Genomic DNA, 18,558 nt, shown 5'->3' with positions numbered 1-18,558 from the left:
AGTCTTTGGGGGTTAAATTTGGTCATTGTTGGTAATAGCTCAAAACTTTTTTCTTCAAAGCAGCATTAAATGGTATGTGTATTACACATCTTGAACAAATCAGTTGTAGAATAGGTGCTTTTTTCTTTTTGGTTTTACTATCTACTGCTTAAACAATTAAATTACAGATATACAATTATACTTCCCAGTGAATGAGACATTTCTTTTTAATTTTTCTTAATTTCACAATAGCTCAGGTGATAATGACTTTGTTCTATATGGTGTTTTTTTAATTTGTAGCAATACTTTTATTTTTTTTATAATACTAAGTAATAAAAAATTTTTAAACCCTAATTTGTATTCCATGTGTAGAATTTCTAATAGAGTCATAGAATAAGTGTTAATTTCTGATTTTTTTATACTCATGGTGGCCTATGATGTTAAATTTTTGTTACTGCAGTAACTTAGTTAAACGATTTTGCTATAATATCTATGAATTTGTTATATAAATATCATTTGTAATGATTCAGATAGGATAGATTATTATGAATTAACACTGTATGGTGGATCATAGCAAGAATAATTAGCATACATTTGAAATTCAAATTAAAAACCCTCTGTATTATGGAAGATTTTAAACATTTACGAAAGTAGAGAAATTAGTATAATGAACTCCTATGTATGCATCATCCAGTGTCAACGATTACCAACATATAGCAGTCTTGTTTTGTCTAGATCACCTCCAATTCCCTCCCTACCCTTCAGTATAGTTTAAATTGTGGTATCATTTCATCAGTAAATACCTTAGTATATATTTCTGATAGACAAAAAGCACTCTTTAAAAAATATATATAATCACCATGCCATTTTTATACCTACGAAAATGAATAATTATTCCTTAAATTCCCTAATAACTGAGTTCAGATTTCCTTGATTGTTCTATAAAGGTCTTTTTATAAGGCAGTTTGTTTAAATAAGTATCCAAACAAGGTTTACTGATTACATTTAGTCAAGTTTTTCTCTGCCTTTTTTGGTAAGTACTCATTTTATTAAAGAATATCATTTAAAATTATACCAATCATAAGTATACATCTTGATGAATTTTCACATACTGAAAATACACTTATACTTCTGTGTAATAGCACCAAGATCAAGACAGAGAATATCACTAGTTTCCCAGAAGTTTCTTTCATGCTCTCTTCCAATCACTCCCTACCTTCCCGCCCCAAGAGTGACCACTGTCTTGGCTTCTACCACCATAAATTAGTTTTGCTTTTATAAAAATGAAATCCTGGGAATTCCCTGGTGGTCCAGTGGTTAGGACTCGGCACTCTCAACTGCCGTGGCCTGGGTTCAATCCCTGGTTGGGGAACTAAGATTCTACAAGCCGTGCAGCGTGGCCAAAAAAAAAAAAGAAAAAAAAGAGCAAGAAATCATATAGTAAGAACTCTTATACCTAGTTTATTTCACTCAATATGTTTTAAAGATTCTTCCATGATATTGCACTATTTGTTCTTTTTTTATTGCTGTATAGTATTCTAGGAATATGTGCAATTTATTCACTGTACTCTTGATGGACATTGAGATTGTTGCTATTTAGCATTTAGTTTTTTGGTGTTACATATTGTGCTGCTGTGCAATTCCTTATGCTTGTCTTTTAGTGAATTCAAAGTCTTTAAAAATCTGTAACAATTCTCCTTCCTGCTCTTGTCTTGCCATTTACTTGTTGAAGAAATCGGGTCATTTTTCCTATAGAAAAATTCTGAAGTTTTTCAAGCATGATTGTAGTAGAGGTTGTTTTATTTGTTAATATACAACCTTGAGTTGAAATTGTTCTGTCCTCAAAAAATTAATAAGTAAATGATTCAAACAATTTCAAGTGTTTTTTTTCCCTTTTTAAAATCTTCAAGTAGAATTTGGCTTTTTAACTCTTAGCCTGGGTTACTTTTATAATAATAATCAACATTTTAGAAAAATTCATTTTATAGTAGTAATATATTAGTATTTTTTATTGCTTTTTATTTTATAACTGTGTATTATGTTTTAAGTGAAAATAAATAGTAATGATCCCCTTTGTATATTTACTTTAATAGGTTTGATGTTAATGTGCTGTCAAAATTTTCCTCTTGCCTGGCAGATCAACATTTATGTTTTAGTCCATTAATGGGAAAAATAGCTGATATTGTAAATAGGAACTTGGAAACCATACAGGACTTAAGGTAAATGTATTTAGGGGCTTTGTGTCATGGTGGAAGGATTCTGGGCTTTGAATGCACACACACTTAGACTTGCTAGTTCCTAACTATGTGACTTTAATCTCTTGGAAGTTCACTGTCCTCATCTATACAACAGGTATAGTAGTATCTACTGTGCAATGTTGCTGTGGGAATTAGAGATGAAATATGTAAAGTATAACACAATGTTGTCGAGATTTGTGATTTTTCCTTACTTGCAAGCTAACATGTTTGCCTGCCATCCTTACGACCTCATTTAACCTTAATTACCTCCTGGAAGGCCCTACCCCTAAATATAGTCATATTGCCAGCTAGGACTTTAACATACAAATTTGGAGCCGGGGGGAACCATATTTCAGTCTATAGCATACACCAGTGTTCATAGCAGCATTAGTCACAATAGCCAAAGGGTGGAAACAACCTTAATGTCCATCAACAAATGATTGGGCAATCAAAATTTGGTATATACCCACAATGGAATATCATTCAGCCTTAAAAAGGAAGGAAATTCTGATATATGTTACCACATGGATAAACCCTGAAGACATTATGCTAAGTGAAATAAGCTATACACAAAAGTACAAGTATTGTATGATTTCACTTTATATGAGGTACCTAGAGTAGTCAAATTCATAGGAACAAAGTAGAATGGTTGTTTCCAGGGGTTGGGGGAGGGGAGAATGGGGAATTACTGTTTAATCGGTAAGGAGTTTTAGTTTGAGAAGATGAAAAAGTCCTGCAGATGGGTGGTGGTGGTGTTGTACATCAGTGTGAATGTACTTAATACAACTGAACTGTACACTTAAAAATGTTTAAAATGGTAAATTTTACATTGTATATATTTTCACACATACATGAAAGTAGCTTATAAAAGCAGAGACAATAAAAATCACTGTAAATTTTTTTAACTTTAAAAAATTATTATAGACCCATTTGAGAATCTAATGAAATCTTTGGACATTTCCCCACTCCAAACTGCAATTACAAATATATATACAATTAAAAAAAATCGTATCGAAAGGGTTCATGATTAAACTAAATAGCAATGCTAGTTTACTAATTAATGTTAATTGGTACTAACATTAAACATTTTGATTAGAGAAGCCAAAGTATTGTACAACTGGGTTTTTAAAAAATAATTTGTTTTATTGAAAAGATTGAAGAAATTTTGAATTACAAAAACATGCAAACAGTCCCCCTATCCTAATGGTTGAGATAGTTTTAGATTTATATTTTCATGTCTTTTTTGTAGATTGTTTTATAATTATTATCCCCACGTGTTTGTTATATATCTTACATTTTGCATTCTTTATTCATTATTAGGTATATTCTTATATTTAGAGTTTTTTGATTTTTGTATCATGTAAGAACTGTCTTTTGAAAGCAGAGACCTCACCTTTGTAATTTTGGTGTCTTCCACAGTGCCTAGAAGACTGATTTATGTTTCTTAAGAGTGTTTATTGAGTGAAGAAATATTCACATTCAGTATTGTCCTACTGTTATATATTAATATTAATGTAGCCTGAAACATTAAAAAATATGAAACCATTCATTAGGAAGAAATATTTAGTCAAGATTTTTACTGGTAAATTACAGATACACAGAGAAAGGAGTAACAAAGCGAAGTCTACTTCCAAAAATATAGAATGAGACTTTCCATGTTGCATTCAATGGGCTGTTGGCCCAGAGTGATTGCTGAGTAAATTTCACTAAAATATTTTCCTTCAAAGCATTTATCTATAGAATGAGATATTATACACACTAAAAAAATATTATTTCAATTCTTTTTTGTCTAAAGGGGTTTGATTACTGGGAGATCAGAGTTCAAGTCCTATTAGTATTTAAAAGAAAAATTTTATTGTATAAAATCTATAATATTTTTATCAGTTCCTTTCCATTTCTAAGCATTTAGTCTTAGAATTGCTCATTTTTCTTAGATAATGTAAAAATCTTTGCATCTTCTTCCTTTTTCAGGTGCTTGTCTGTTTTAATGGTCAGCATATCTTCTTTAATATCACAGCGTTTTCAAGAGCAATTAGTGAACAAAACAGAGCAACTTTTTGACACCATAGATTCTTCCCAGGTCAACATTGCAAGAAGAATAGTACAGTTTCTTCGAAATATTAAATATAGTTATTACCCACTATTGGAAAGGTGCAATACAGTGTTTTTGAGCAATGTGAACCACCTTGATTTGGACTCCATCAGTAAAATACTGAATCTATACCACTCTCTACAGTTTCATAGTTTTGAATTTATTTTAATGACTAAGAAGAGGCTAACAGAAATGATTCCTCTGTTTGACCACCCTGCTAGCTTTGTAAAATTGTTTGTAACATTGGGACCTGTGGCAGGACCTGAAGAAGAGAAACAGTAAGTTCAGCTAAAAATACTTTGCTTTTCTTGTTGAGAATATATAGAGCCTTCAAGCTTAGATCTTGCAGTTCTGGAAGTCAGAAAAGTCACTCCACTCAACTGTAGAAGGGAGAATTATCTCTTGTGCTCTGCTCCTTGATTCTTTCCCTGATTATTCTAATTTACATCTCAAACTCTTAGTCTCCTACTGCTTTGAATAGGGGCCAATAATCCCCTGGTGGCCAACACAGCAATGGATGTGGGAGAACATAATTTAAGTGCTATTATTCTCCCTTCTTAGGCCAGGTGACTGGCTTTACACAGAGAGATAAGACTCCCCCACCCCCAGTACAGAGTGTGGAATATCAGAATTATAGTAGTCCTAACGATGGACCATTTTATGCTTTGGTGTCTTCACATTCATCATCAAAAGCATTTATTCACGTTGGTATATGTTTCCAGTGTCAGGTTTGAGTGATTTTGGTCTGATTCCTATCTTTTAAGAATTTCCAGTTTTGCCAGATTTTTTTTTTTAACATCTATATTGGAGTATAATTGCTTTACAATGGTGTGTTAGTTTCTGCTGTATAACAAAGTGAATCAGCTATGCATATACATATATCCCTATATCTCCTCCCTCTTGCATCTCCCTCCCACCCTCCCTACAGCGCCCCTCTAGGTGGACACAAAGCACCGAGCTGATCTCCCTGTGCTATGCAGCTGCTTCCCACTAGCTATTTTACATTTGGTAGTGTATATATGTCCATGCCACTCTCTCACTTCGTCCCAGCTTACCCTTCCCCCTCCCCATGTCCCCAAGTCCATTCTCTATGTCTGTTTTGCCAGATTTGATGTAGATAGAAATATTTGGGCTATAAAGATGAGCAAATATTAAATTAATACATGATTACTAGATATGAGCAAACAAATAAGTGTGATTAGTAGATTCAGTTAAGCAGGGGTTCCAGGAGTTACATAATAGAGGTATCTGCCTCATTTCTGTTAACAAAGACTTCATGGAGAGTTTTATTTTTAAGAGTCCTTTGAATTATATGAAGAAATTTAAGGGTACATTTTAAGAGACTGTATCAACATGGAAACAAGATGATTATTAAAAAACTTTTATTGGAATCTTTCTCTTTTTTTGTCACCATGTACTGTTAAAATCTTTTATGCCAAGGCAGTACAAAAGTTGAATTAATTGAGTCCCTGCCTTCAAGGAATTTTTATTCCACTTGAGAGGACAGAAATACATAATTGAAATATGTAAATAGCATGACACTTCAACATAGTTTATGAGTAACTACTGAAATTAGTGATATAGATAGTAACTGCTGTGCGCAGACAGAAAAGTGAGAGAAAAATGGACTAAAATGGTTGGGAAAAGCTATGGGGAGAAGCTGGGTTTGAAATGTTTGATAAGGTTGGTGAAAAGGATGGTGTGGAACTATGTAGGATGAATAGAAAATTAGTTTATCTTGCTTTCTTTAGATTTCATTTTTAGGCTTGCCTTCTAAATTATTCTAAAAGACACACTTATATGCTTTTATTACTGGATTACTTTGGATGGTTTCAAAATGGACCATCTTTGTAAATTTTCAGTTTATAATGTTACAGTAAGTACTTAGTATATAAGATTTCTGTTAATATGCAGGTATATTGACTTCCTGGTCAGATCTTATTCAGTTTTAAAAAATTGGGGTAGAGTTGGAATATCAATTGTTAGTTCCTTAGCTCTCTAGCTAAGGGTTACAAGGTTTACAATGTTAGAATTATTAATTAACCAATTAATTTAAAAACATTTATATTTTTTAAGAGATAGTTTAGGATTATACTGAGGCCTTAATTACTTTGAAGAAAACAATGTATTTTTCTTTATTTAATAGTATTTTGTATTATCCCCAGTTATGTGGGGAGAAAATTAGAATTATATATTGAATTCAGTTTTTGTTTCTATTATTTCTTTTCTATTTCTTACCTAAGAACTTATTTTAAAAAAAATTTTATAAGCTAATCATCGGTTTTTCAACATAAAAATATTTTTCTTTGCTTCTAGACTTAAATCAACTATATTATTGATGTCAGAGGAGTTGACTAGCCAGCAAGCCCTGGCAGTGATGGGAGCAATGGCAGAGATGGAAAGCAGAAATTCACGTCTGATTAAAAAGTAATCTTTTCTGAAATTCATGGTGTTAAGTTTAGTTGACATTCATAAGTTGCTATTTTTTTTTTTTTTTGAGAAAAAAACTTATATTTTTTTCCTGTAATCTTGGTTTTGAAGAAATAAGGAATTAACATTTAAGTCATTGTTTATTTTCTAAATAATTTATTTTTCAAAATAGACATTTTTAAATAGTTTACAGCATATTTCATTTCATTTGCTGCTGTTGTTATTCTCAAGCAGAGGATATAATCTAGGAAAGTGGAGAGCATAGAGCAGAACTGACTTTTTAAAAGGACAGTTTTTGCAGAACAGTTAACATCTATATGAACTTGAATTGTTTCACACTACAGTTGTTACCTTGAAATCATACTGCCATATATTACCTTTTTTGTTAACTTGAGATTTAAGAAGAAACAAAAATACGTGGTTCAGATTGTGTATACTTATCTTTTCATTATCATAATATTATATATTCCTTTAGAAGATATTCCTTCTGCCCTAATTCTTCCAACTTATTGTCTCTTCGCATTTCCCATTGCTTTTAAGCATCTCCATTAGAGAACCAGTGGATTTAAGGAAGAAAATTAAATCAGTTTTACATTTCTGTCATCATCCTGAGACAGTTCTTCAAGAACAGAAAACCTTGTGTCGTTCATTGCTGTTTCTCCAGCACAGAGCATGTCTGGCATGAGACAGCTCCTCAGTAAAAGTTTAATAAAAGTACATGAATGAACTGCTTATAATACATGTTTTATCATTCTTTTTAGAATTGCTTCAATTCTGCATAAACATTTGGATAACTATAAACCAGTAGAGTTATTGAGGATAACTCAAGCATCGATTTTTCTACATTTTCAAAGTAAAGAGCTTTTTGTGAAACTCAGAGAATTGCTGCTTAGGTAAGATTAAAATAGATGTGTTTAAGTCTTTCACTGTTGTTTTTTAAATTTCTTTATTTCACTGTTTGTTTTCTTTAATTATGTATAGAGTTGTTGGAAGTTTTGAAAGCAGAAATGGGTAGGTTATTAAAAATGTTAAAGACACTCGTCTCCCCGCCATGCCCATTTTGCCAGTGCTTGTGCTTGGTATATTTTGAAATGGAAATGAGGTCAGTAGGGTGATGAGTTCCCTAGGACGTGAATACACAAAGCCAAGCCATTCTCCTTTCCTGCTGGAATGGAATAACCATGAAAAGATTGGAGCTGCTGAAGAAGGCAAAACTCCATTTGGGAGTGCTCACATTTGGGGGCCTTTAGTCTGCTTAGTTGCCTGTTTTAAGGCATATTAAAATTTTAAATTTGAAATTTTAAAAATAAAATATGTGGGGGTAATGTTAGTGAAAAACTGTTTTCATACAGATTTTCCCTTTATAATTTAAAAATTTCTGCATTTCTATGGATGTAGCATTCATATTTCAACTAAGAAGTTATTCAGTTTTCCATTGACTTTGCATTATGCTAAAATGGAGTTTTCCATTAAAAATTTTTATTTTAAGGATCAGAATAATGAATGAAATTAAAAGCAGATTAACCTTTTTCCCTTCCATTTTTCCATACTAGTTTGATTTCTTACTGTGATTTTTGAAAGACCAGGCATGGGACTCTATGCTGTAATCAAAAGAGTGACATATAATTGAAAATGATTTTTACTATAATAAGGTGATATCCATTATGGTTAAGATTTGAACTGAAGAATAAGAGGTAGCACTTTATCAGATGATAATTTTGCATGTTAGATATGTTATAAGAAGATTCACTGTTTTCTTAAATAACTTTCTTCTTATCAAGGTGATTAAATACAAGATTATTGTGTCTTTACCCTTTCCATAGTTAACATCAACTTTCACAAGGCCTCTATTAAGAATTTTATGTTCTAAATTAGATATCATAAACTGGCCTAGCAACATTATTTATTTGGTCAGCATGATCTTTTTTAAAAGATTAAATTACACAATACTGTTTGCCTACAGGTATGCTAACAGAAAAATAAGATAGGAGTGGGAGCATCACAGGTGATTTCACTTTACCTGTAATGTTTTTATTTACTTTATTAAAAAACTTGACGCAAATATGACAATGTTGAAGTTTAGTAATTCTTTTTTTTTTTAAAGCAGAGGTTTTTTTAAAAAAAAAATTTATTTATTTATTTATTTAGTTTTGACTGCGTTGGAACTTCGTTGATGCGCGCGGGATTTCTCTAGTTGCAGTGAGTGGAGGCTTCTCATTGCCGTGGCTTCTTTTGTTGCAGAGCACAGGCTCTAGGCGCGCAGGCTTCAGTAGTTGTGGCACGCGGGCTCAGTAGTTGTGGCTCACGGGCTCTAGAGCGCAGGCTCAGTAGTTGTGGCGCACGGGCTTAGTTGCTCCGTGGCATGTGGGATCTTCCTGGACCAGGGATTGAACCCGTGTCCCCTGCATTGGCAGGCGGATTTATGAGGTTTACCCATGTTTTTGCTGTATACTCTAGTAAGAATGTAACAATTTTTTTTTTAGTCTGTTCTAATGTTGACAGATATTTATTTCCCACTTTTTGGCTATTATAAATATTCCTGTTATGATACATATCCTCGCATGTATCTCTTAGTGAACACATGTGTGCATTTCTGTGGATATTTACCAAGGAGTATGATTGTTGTTTTGTAGGTTATACATATGTTCATCTTCAGTAGATCCTGCTAAACAATTTTCTATTTTTTTTTCTTTTCTTTTTTTAACAGTTCTCCGACTAGGGGTTGAACCCGGGCCACGGTAGTGAAAGCCCGGAATCCTAACCACTAGTCCACCAGGGAACTCTAAATAGTTTTCTAAAGTGACTCTGCCAGTTTATACTATCACTAGCAAAATGTGAGCATTCTTGTTACTCCATATCCTCACCAACACTTGGTATTTTTTTATTTTCTAATTTTAGCCATGCTGGTGGATTTGTGGTAGTATTATAAACACAACTGCATATGTAAGTTTTGGAATTTGAGGAACCACCATAAGGAAAAACATCAATGGAGGTTGGCAAGTTTGTGTCTGTTGGGGGTTTATTTTCAGACAAGTATCACAAGTTTGGCAAATACTGAGAGTTCCTATCCCTTGGGTCAATTCTGCAAACAGATATAGCTCTTGAAGACTTTCTTTTCTTTATATAAAATAGTATATTAATTTTTTGTGGTTATAAGAATAAAATAGTCATTTAGTACTTATTGAGTACCTACTTTGTGTCAGGCAATGGGCCAAATATTATATGAAAATCATTTTGAGATCCTTTTGTACTTCATAAGCATGATGATTGGGCATTCACACTATTGAGTGAGATGTGCCTCCCTCAAACCTGTTATGATGTCAACATGTGACCCATTTGATGTGAAAAAAAAATCATTTTGAAAACAGAAAAAAGTATAAAGAAGAAAATAAAAATCATTTGTAAGCCCTTTCATCTACGGTCAACAGTTTGGTTTATTTCCTCGTGGTATATACTTACATTTTATATCTGTATCTATATCTATATGCTTTCTTTTTCCACGGTTGAGAGTCATGAACGTGCAGCTTTGTATTCTTCCTTCTCCAACCCCCGCACTTAACCTTAACAGCATTTTTCTACATCATTTAAAACTATGTGTAAATGTTTTTAGTGATTGGATATTACCCATCATATGATTGTACCATAATTCTGTTAACTATTGCCCATCATTGGGTATGTAGACTGTTTTCAAATTTTAGCCACATAAAAAATATGAATAACATAACATAAATCTTTGCCTGCATTTTAGATTATTTTCTTAGGCTAGTTTACTAGACAGAGATTGATCATGTCAAATGATATAATTACTTTTAAAGTTCTTAAGCTGTACTACTAAATTACTTTCCAGAAAGTTTGCACCAACTTTTTAAGTTTACTGTTAGTGAATGAGAAAGCCTGTATCAATGCACCCCTGCTAGCATTGAACATCATTATTTTAATATGCTAACTTAATATTTTTAAAAGTAACTCAGTTTTGTTTTAATTTGTATTTGATTATCTCTTCCAACACTTCTAACCCTAAAGATTCTTTCAAAGCTCCCAGTTTTTAATTTGTATTTTAACAACTGCTGTCCTGGTGGTAGGGCTTTTACCAGAGGGATTTGGGAAAGGAGGAGTAGAGAATGGGGTCAATTGTATGCGCTATTATCCTGTTTTTGTTTTTTTAAAGTTGGGCTTCTTATGTAGCAGAAGAAACAAGGGAATCACTATTACTGAGTGGTCACTCTTTGCCTGTTCTAGGTCATACCAGCTCCTGACAGGTCACATCAGAAATTCAGTCCAAGTTCCATCTCCAGCTGCAGCACTGCAGACATTGTTCTGACACTGACGTTTTGTTTGTCAGGGACTGTGGTTTTATTTTTGCATAAAAAACTGGGGCTGTGCTTTAGAACATCTTAAGGCTTCCCTTAGTAATCCTTTAAGAAGTTGTCATCTTTGAATTTATCCAACCCTTCTTAAATTAACTTATATTTTAAGCCTATCACACCTATTAATTGTAATAATAATTATATATTCATATTTTAATACTTATATGTGTATCGGGTTTTTTGCTGATGTATTAATTTTGTTCTTTTCATTTTTCCCTCTTTCTTTATAGTTATTTGAAAGTCAGTGTCATACCTAGTGAGATTTCCCTCCTGGTTTGTGCTCTTTCGATGCTTCCTTCTCCTCACTTAGACGAAGCGAGGATATCTCAAATTGAAGCAGTTTTACCACAGTGTGACCTAAATGACCTGAATAGTTTTGCCACATCTGTTTTAAGATGTATTCAGTATGATCACATGTATCGGAATAATATTCCTGGGAAACAGCTGAAACTACTTCAAAAATTAGATCACTACGGTCGTCAGAGACTACAAAAATGCAGCAGTTTGAATCTGTTATGGGAAGAAGTTAAATCTTTAAAAGGAGACTGGTTTGCTGATTCACTTCTTGAAGAAACTGTTGTTACCTTACAGCGTTTGATGGATGAAATTAATTACATAAATGTTGCAGGGATTGCATCTTTTATTTCTAGAACTAACTACCTCAGTACTTCGCTACTTGATAGGATAGGCTCAGTGGTCCTTCAGCAGATTGAAAAGGTGAAATTGAAATGTTTGTTACACATTAGTTTTATATAGTTGTCAACTTCTAGAAGCATAAATGTTTATCATAAGTACTTTGAGAACTTGATTGGAATTTGAAGTTTAAAAATTAAGCTCTAGTGGGAATTCACTGGTGGTCCAGTGGTTAGGACTCTGCACTTTCACTGCTGAGGGCCTGGGTTCAATCCCTGGTCAGGGAACTAAGATCCTAAAAGCCACGGGGCGTGGCCAAAAAAAAAAAAATTAAGCTCTAGTTTCTTGTTCAGCAGTTTGTCGTTCCTCCCCTTAAAACCCCTTCCTCCAGCAGTGCAGATTTGGGGAGATCAGCTGTCATCTTTTGGTTTATTACAAATATTGTTAAGATCAGCAGTCAAAATTCATTGACTAGAAGGAAATTCTTAAAATAATAATAGTTGTATAAGGATAAAGGAGATGAATGATTTTTGTTTTCTTTTTCTTGTTTTCTATAATCCTGTGATAGTTACTTTTACTATTTAAAAACTATTCAAAAGAGTGAGGTAAGTGTGAAAACTGAGAAAATTATAAGATCTCCACTGACTTCAATATTCTTGAATTGTCAGTGTGTCTTACACATTTATTTCTGGAACTCGTAAAATGCTGCTTTTTGGATTATGTGAGAAGACAATCACTTACAAAATCTATTACATAGATCAGGATATGGCTTTTACTTAGAAGACATTATTTCTAATAAGTGAAAATAAAAGTCTATAGTGCCTGCCAGTTATTAAGTATTGGATGAATGAATAAAAAAGAAAAAGAAGGAAAGAAAGAAAAATGAATTATGATTATTATTATAAACTAAGAAACTTCCTTAATTACATTATATTATGAGTCTATAAAATGTGCTGATATCATGGAAATTAGTGACACTATATTCTCTTCATTTTAATGACTAAGGAATTCTGGAACAGGATTTTACACCGAACAAAATCAATCTGTAGCTTATCTGATTTATTTTTTCTGCATTAATATTTAGAGTTACTAGAAATTAGTGGTGGAATTAAATAAATTATAGCAAGGTAGAAAACTTAATAAACAGAATGATACATGTGTCATTTAACTGTGGGCATGTTCATTTAACTATAGGCATGTTAGATAAAGACTTCTGCTTAAGATAATAATTAGGCTAAATTTTGTTTTGTTTTGCTGAAGTTGAAGCAATAACTTTTTTGTTCTATTTTTACAGATTCATCCTTTTGCAATACTTGCTATTATTCTTCCGTTCAGCGCCCTGAACTATGATCCACCTCAAAGGGATGAATTTTTCGGAGCTTGCTTTCAACGCCTTAATTCTTACTTAAGTAGGTATATTGTTTGGTACTACACTGATGAGGAGGTTGGAGGATACTGTTGCTGCTATTCTCTGCTACATAAGAAGCCCAACTTTAAAAAAACAAAAACAGAACATATTCCTTTTTTAAAGGATAGTGATAATAGCCATGAGTTTTATACCTTCAAAAAATATTTTGGATCCCTTTTTTAAACTTTTTTATTATGAAAAATGTCAAACTTACATTAAAAAGTGAAAGACTTGAACAAGTAGCACCTATAAACTCACTGGGTAGATTCAGTGGTTCACATTTTATCATATTTGCTTTACTGTTTGTTTCTCTTGCTCTCTTGTTTTTTTTTCTAAGCCATTTCAAAGTAAGTTGTAGGCACTGTGACTCTTTACCCCTAATTGCTTAGGCATACACCTCCTAAGAATAATGATCTCCTAAATCACCACAATACTGTTATCACACCTAGGAATATTAATAGTCCCCTAATACCTAATACACGATCCATTTTTAAATCTCTCTCATTCTCAAAGTACCTTATTTAGAGTGGTTATTTTGGACCCAGGAGTCAATCAAGGTTCACTCATTCCGTTAGGTTATCTCTTTGGTATCTTATGGTCTAGAATATTCTCTGGTTTTTGTTTTTTGTTGTTTGTTTTTTGCTCTGCATTGACTTAAGAGAAAGATTTTTTGTTATCTAAGTTTTCTTTTTTTTTAATAAATTTATTTTTTATTTATTTATTTTTGGCTGTGTTGTGCACTTCCATGAAGTCGTCATATGCTTAATTTTTTTTTTCAAGGGACATTTATTTATTTATTTATTTTTGGCTGCATTGGGTCTTCGTTGCTCTGCATGGGCTTTCTCTAGTTGTGGCGAGCGGGGGCTACTCTTAGTTGTGGTGCGCGGGCTTCTCATTGTGGTGGCTTCTCTTGTTGTGGAGCATGGGCTCTAGGTGCGGGGGCTTTAGTAGTTGCAGCATGTGGGCTCAGTAGTTGTGGCTCACGGGCTCTAGAGCGCAGGCTCTGTAGTTGTGCATGGGCTTAGTTGCTCCGCGGCATGTGGGATCTTCCCGGACCAGGGCTTGAACCTGTGTCCCCTGCACTGTCAGGCGGATTCTTAACCACTGTGCCACCAGGGATGTCCCTAAGTTTTCAAATACACAGTAAAATTGAAAGAACAATGTAACAAACATCTGTATACTGTATACCCACAATGTAGCTTTTGAATAATGATTAACATTTTGCCACATTTGCTGTGTGTGTGTGTGTGTGTGTGAGTGTGTATGTGTGTGTATGATGAACCACTTGAGGTGTCAGCCCTAAATACTTCAGGTTATAAGGACATTCTTCTATGTAAGCACAATACCAGTATCACACTTAAGAAAGTGAACAAGTACCACCTTCTACCTACTCAGTCCATAATAAAAATTTCCCAATTGTCACCAAATTTTCTTTGATAAATTTTTTAAAGAAACCAACGTTGAGTTGTTATGTCACTTTCTCCTAATCTTTTTTTTTCTTGATATTTTTTGCAATAGAGATTGGCCATTTATTGTGGGTTGTGCCACATTCTGCATTTGTCTGAGTGCTTTCTTTTAACTTGCTCCTCCATCTCCTGTGCTCCTAGTAAACTGGAAGTTAGTTACGGATGCTTGATTAGATTCAGATTAAACATTTTCAGCAAAAAATGCCTTTATGTGGTGCTGCATACCTGATACTTGTATCATTTCTGTAGACATATCACATTTGATTGTTGTCAATTTTAAAAGTTTGTTCTTTTTTTAAATAGAAAATAAATATTTCTTAAGGTCCTATGTAGATGTTTATTAATTGTCAGAAAGGTTGCTGCTCTGGTGCTGATTATTATGTGTCTCTTTAAAAAGTCTAAATAGTGTTTCAGTACCAGAAAAAAGTGGAGTAGAAATATTCCTTCCTACTGTTGGCCTTAGCAGAAGCAGTACGTGAGGGTAGCGGAGGCAGGAAATTATTTTTTTCTTTTCATTCTTTATTTTGGTCCTGAATTGTATTTCTTTCTGTTTGGCCTTAAAGAAAAAGGTTTTATGCTGCTTCTCTTCTCAGACCCACATGTCTTACTTGTCAATATAGTGTGTTTTAGAAGTGAAATGTCTGGCTCAGTAGTTACTGCTTTTTCAGTCAACATTCACCAAGTACTTATTGTCAGGCAGTCTTTAGTCACTGGAGATATAGGAGAGAATAAAAACAGGTAGACTCTACCATCGTTGATTTTACTTTCTGATGGGGTGAAACTGGCATAGACAATAAACAAATACATAAGGTGAAATGGTGATAAGTATTTAAGACCACTAGAGCAGGGTAGGTGTGTAGGATGGAGGATAGTGAGGTGGGCCGGATGGAGCGAGGAAATGTCATTGACTGTGGATTGAATGAAGTGAGACACCGGTCAGGATGATGTCTCAAAAAATCTAAATGATCATCATCAAAAACTCTAGAAACAATAAATGCCAGAGAGGGTGTGGAGAAAGGGGAACCCTCCTGCACTATTGGTGGGAGTGTAAATTGATACAGCCACTATGGAGAACACTATGGAGGTTCCTTGAAAAATGAAACATAGAACTACCATATGAACCAGCAATCCACTACTGGGCATATACCCTGAGAAAACCATAATTCAAAAAGAGACATGTACCCCAATGTTCATTGCAGCTCTATTTACAACAGCCAGGACATGGAAGCAACCTAAGTGTCCATTGACAGATGAATGGATAAAGAAGATGTGACACATATATACAATGGAATATTACTCAGCCATAAAAAGGAACGAAATTGAGTTATCTGTAGTGAGGTGGATGAACCTACAGTCTGTCATACAGAGTGAAGTAAGTCAGAAAGAGAAAAACAAATACGTATGCTAATGCATATATATGGAATTTTAAAAAGCGGTACTGATGAACCTAGTGGCAGGGCAGGAATAAAGACGCAGACGCAGAGAACGGACTTGAGGGCACAGGGGGTTAGGGGAGGCTAGGACATAGTGAGAGAGTAGCATTGACATATATACACTACCAAATGTAAAATAGATAGCTAGTGGGAAGCTGCTGCATCACGCAGGGCAATCAGCTTGGTGCTTTGGGATGACCTAGAGGGGTGGAATAGGGAGGGAGGGAGGGAAGCTCAAGAGGGAGGGGATATGGGGATACATGTATACATATGGTTGATTCACTTTGTTGTACAGCAGAAACTAACACAACATTGTAAAGCAATTATACTCCGGTAAAGATGTGAAAATAAAAAAAAAAAAAAAGAGAGGGTGACTCATGTCCATAGGTGGGGAAGAGAATCCCAGGGTAAAGAAAAGCAAGTGCAAAAGGCCCTGAGGTGAGAACATGCTTGGTTGCTTTCGGGAACAGCAGATTCAGTGTGGCAGGAGTGGAATGCGGGAGACTGAGTTGGTAGGAGAAGAGGTTGGAGAGACAGCCAGAGACCAGCTTCCGCAGAGCTTTTTGCTGTGCCTGGAGAGTAAGAAATTCCTATTCTGTCATCCAAGCAACAAATACTTAACTGGGAGCTTCCACGTCCAGCATAAGGTGTTAGGCTCTATATTAGGGTATGTTTCTCTAGGCTTGTAGACCTCTAGTTAGGCTGTGTGAGACCAGTATAAATATATTAATTATGTCAGTATGATGCTCATGGACTTTGCTACATTTTTGTGGGGTCTCTATGCTAGATAGTGTCTAACCATGTCTATTTTTGTGTGTCTCTAATAGACAAAATGGGACTGATATGTATGTGTTTATTCATGTATGGGTGTATACATGTGTGGCATTCGTATGTACCCCCTTTTAGTAATAAAACTATATATGGAAAGATGAGACTTGAAACTGAAAGATGAGACTTTGAATGTGCTCTCCTGGTTGTTCAGTTGTGTGTCAACAATCAGAAGGAAATGAAAATACATTCTTTTTTTTTCTTCTTCAAATAAAGGATATAAGAGATGAGAGTTTGAGACGTACAGTTTTGATTTTTTTTTAAGACTTACTGGGAAAATGTTTGGAAAATTCTTGGAGACCTGTATAAGCAAAATTCTAATGGAATAATACTTTATTTTGAATAAACATTAGTTTTGACAGATCAGTTTTGCTGTTGGAGATCATCGCTATTAACCTTGTTTGTGACTTGATATTGCTTTATTAAATAAACTCAGCAAAACATTGAAAAGATTTAACATCTTTTTTTGTCCTTTGTAAGAACATTGCTGCTAATGGCACATTTTAGAGGACCCCTTCCCTCTCATCAGAAATGTCTCTTGGGAGAGAAAGACAAATACCATATGATATCACTTATATGTGGAATCTAAAATATGATACAAATGAACTTATTGACAAAACGGAAACAGACTCACGACATAGAAAACAAACTTATGGTTACCAAAGGGGAAAGGGGGTGGGGGAGGGATAAATTAGGAGTTTAGGATTAGTAGATACAAACTATTGATACTATATATAAAGTAGATAAAAAAGTTCCTACTGTATACCACAGGGAACTATATTCAATGTCCTGTAATAAACCATAATGGAAAGGAGTATGAAAAAGAGAATATATATATGTATATGTATAACTGAATCACTTTGCTGTATACCAGAAACTAACACAACATTGTAAATCAACTATACTTCAATAAAAATTTAAAAAAAAAAAAAAAAAAGAAAAGAAATATCTCTTGGATGAAGCAAATCCGGTAAATAACCTCAAGCCTTATACTCTGGGACACGTACCGTGTTGCTGGCTGACAGGTAAGGGAGGAGGTACTGGGTGAGACCTGAGCTTCATATATGTCTGTACTGCCTGGGGGTCTGAGAGCCCTAGAGAGCAGCACAGGACCATGGTTCAGACTCTGGAGCTGGACTCTCCAAGTTAAATCTCACCCTCCACTTGCTAACCATGTGACTTGGGGCAAGTCATTAAACTTCTCTGTGCTTCAGTACACTCAGTTTTTAAAACGGAGATAATAATCATTCCTACTTTACACTGAAGTGAAGTTTAAATGAGTTAATATTTGTAAAGTGCTTAGAAAGATTCTGCCCACATTCTGAGCAATATTATCAGTATATAGAGACTGGGATCACTTATTTTTACATACTCTACTGACCCTTTGTTTTCAGTCTTTCTCTTTTCAAGGCAATTTTAAAGACTTTTAATGGAAGTATAATAATAACACAGAAATGTGTACATATCCTTAGTATATATATAGAATGTGAATTTATACAAATTGAATCAGCCAAGGAATCATTACCCAGATCAAGAAATAGAATATTAGCATAGTACCCTTCTCCCCGGCCCTCTTTCCCATTCTTCACCCACTCAAAGGTAACCACTTTACCACTATCCGGACTTGTGACGGTATAGATTAATTTTGTCAAGGTTGTGTTTGTATTATTTTTTTAAAACCTGGT

General features: G+C 34.1%; 1 protein-coding gene and 1 non-coding gene across 4 annotated transcripts in view; both read left to right on the top strand.

The window, feature by feature from the left end:
* Positions 1-18,558, top strand: part of FASTKD1 (FAST kinase domains 1) — a 40,445-nt gene that overhangs the window by 15,755 nt on the left and 6,132 nt on the right. For all 3 annotated transcript variants that reach the window (XM_061201510.1, XM_061201503.1, XM_061201519.1), the window contains 6 exons: positions 2,073-2,198; positions 4,188-4,586; positions 6,625-6,735; positions 7,500-7,631; positions 11,336-11,822; positions 13,033-13,147. In XM_061201510.1, the coding sequence (XP_061057493.1) occupies positions 2,073-2,198; positions 4,188-4,586; positions 6,625-6,735; positions 7,500-7,631; positions 11,336-11,822; positions 13,033-13,147 (1,370 nt within the window). The remainder of the gene's footprint in view (positions 1-2,072; positions 2,199-4,187; positions 4,587-6,624; positions 6,736-7,499; positions 7,632-11,335; positions 11,823-13,032; positions 13,148-18,558) is intronic.
* LOC133079423 (small nucleolar RNA U13) lies at positions 9,978-10,080 on the top strand. Its single transcript, XR_009698189.1, has one exon. It is a non-coding gene; the product is annotated as a small nucleolar RNA U13 (small nucleolar RNA).

The sequence above is a fragment of the Eubalaena glacialis genome, chromosome 1, assembly GCF_028564815.1.
Source record: "Eubalaena glacialis isolate mEubGla1 chromosome 1, mEubGla1.1.hap2.+ XY, whole genome shotgun sequence".
NCBI lineage: Eukaryota > Metazoa > Chordata > Mammalia > Artiodactyla > Balaenidae > Eubalaena > Eubalaena glacialis.
This window is presented reverse-complemented; position numbering and strand designations above follow the sequence as displayed.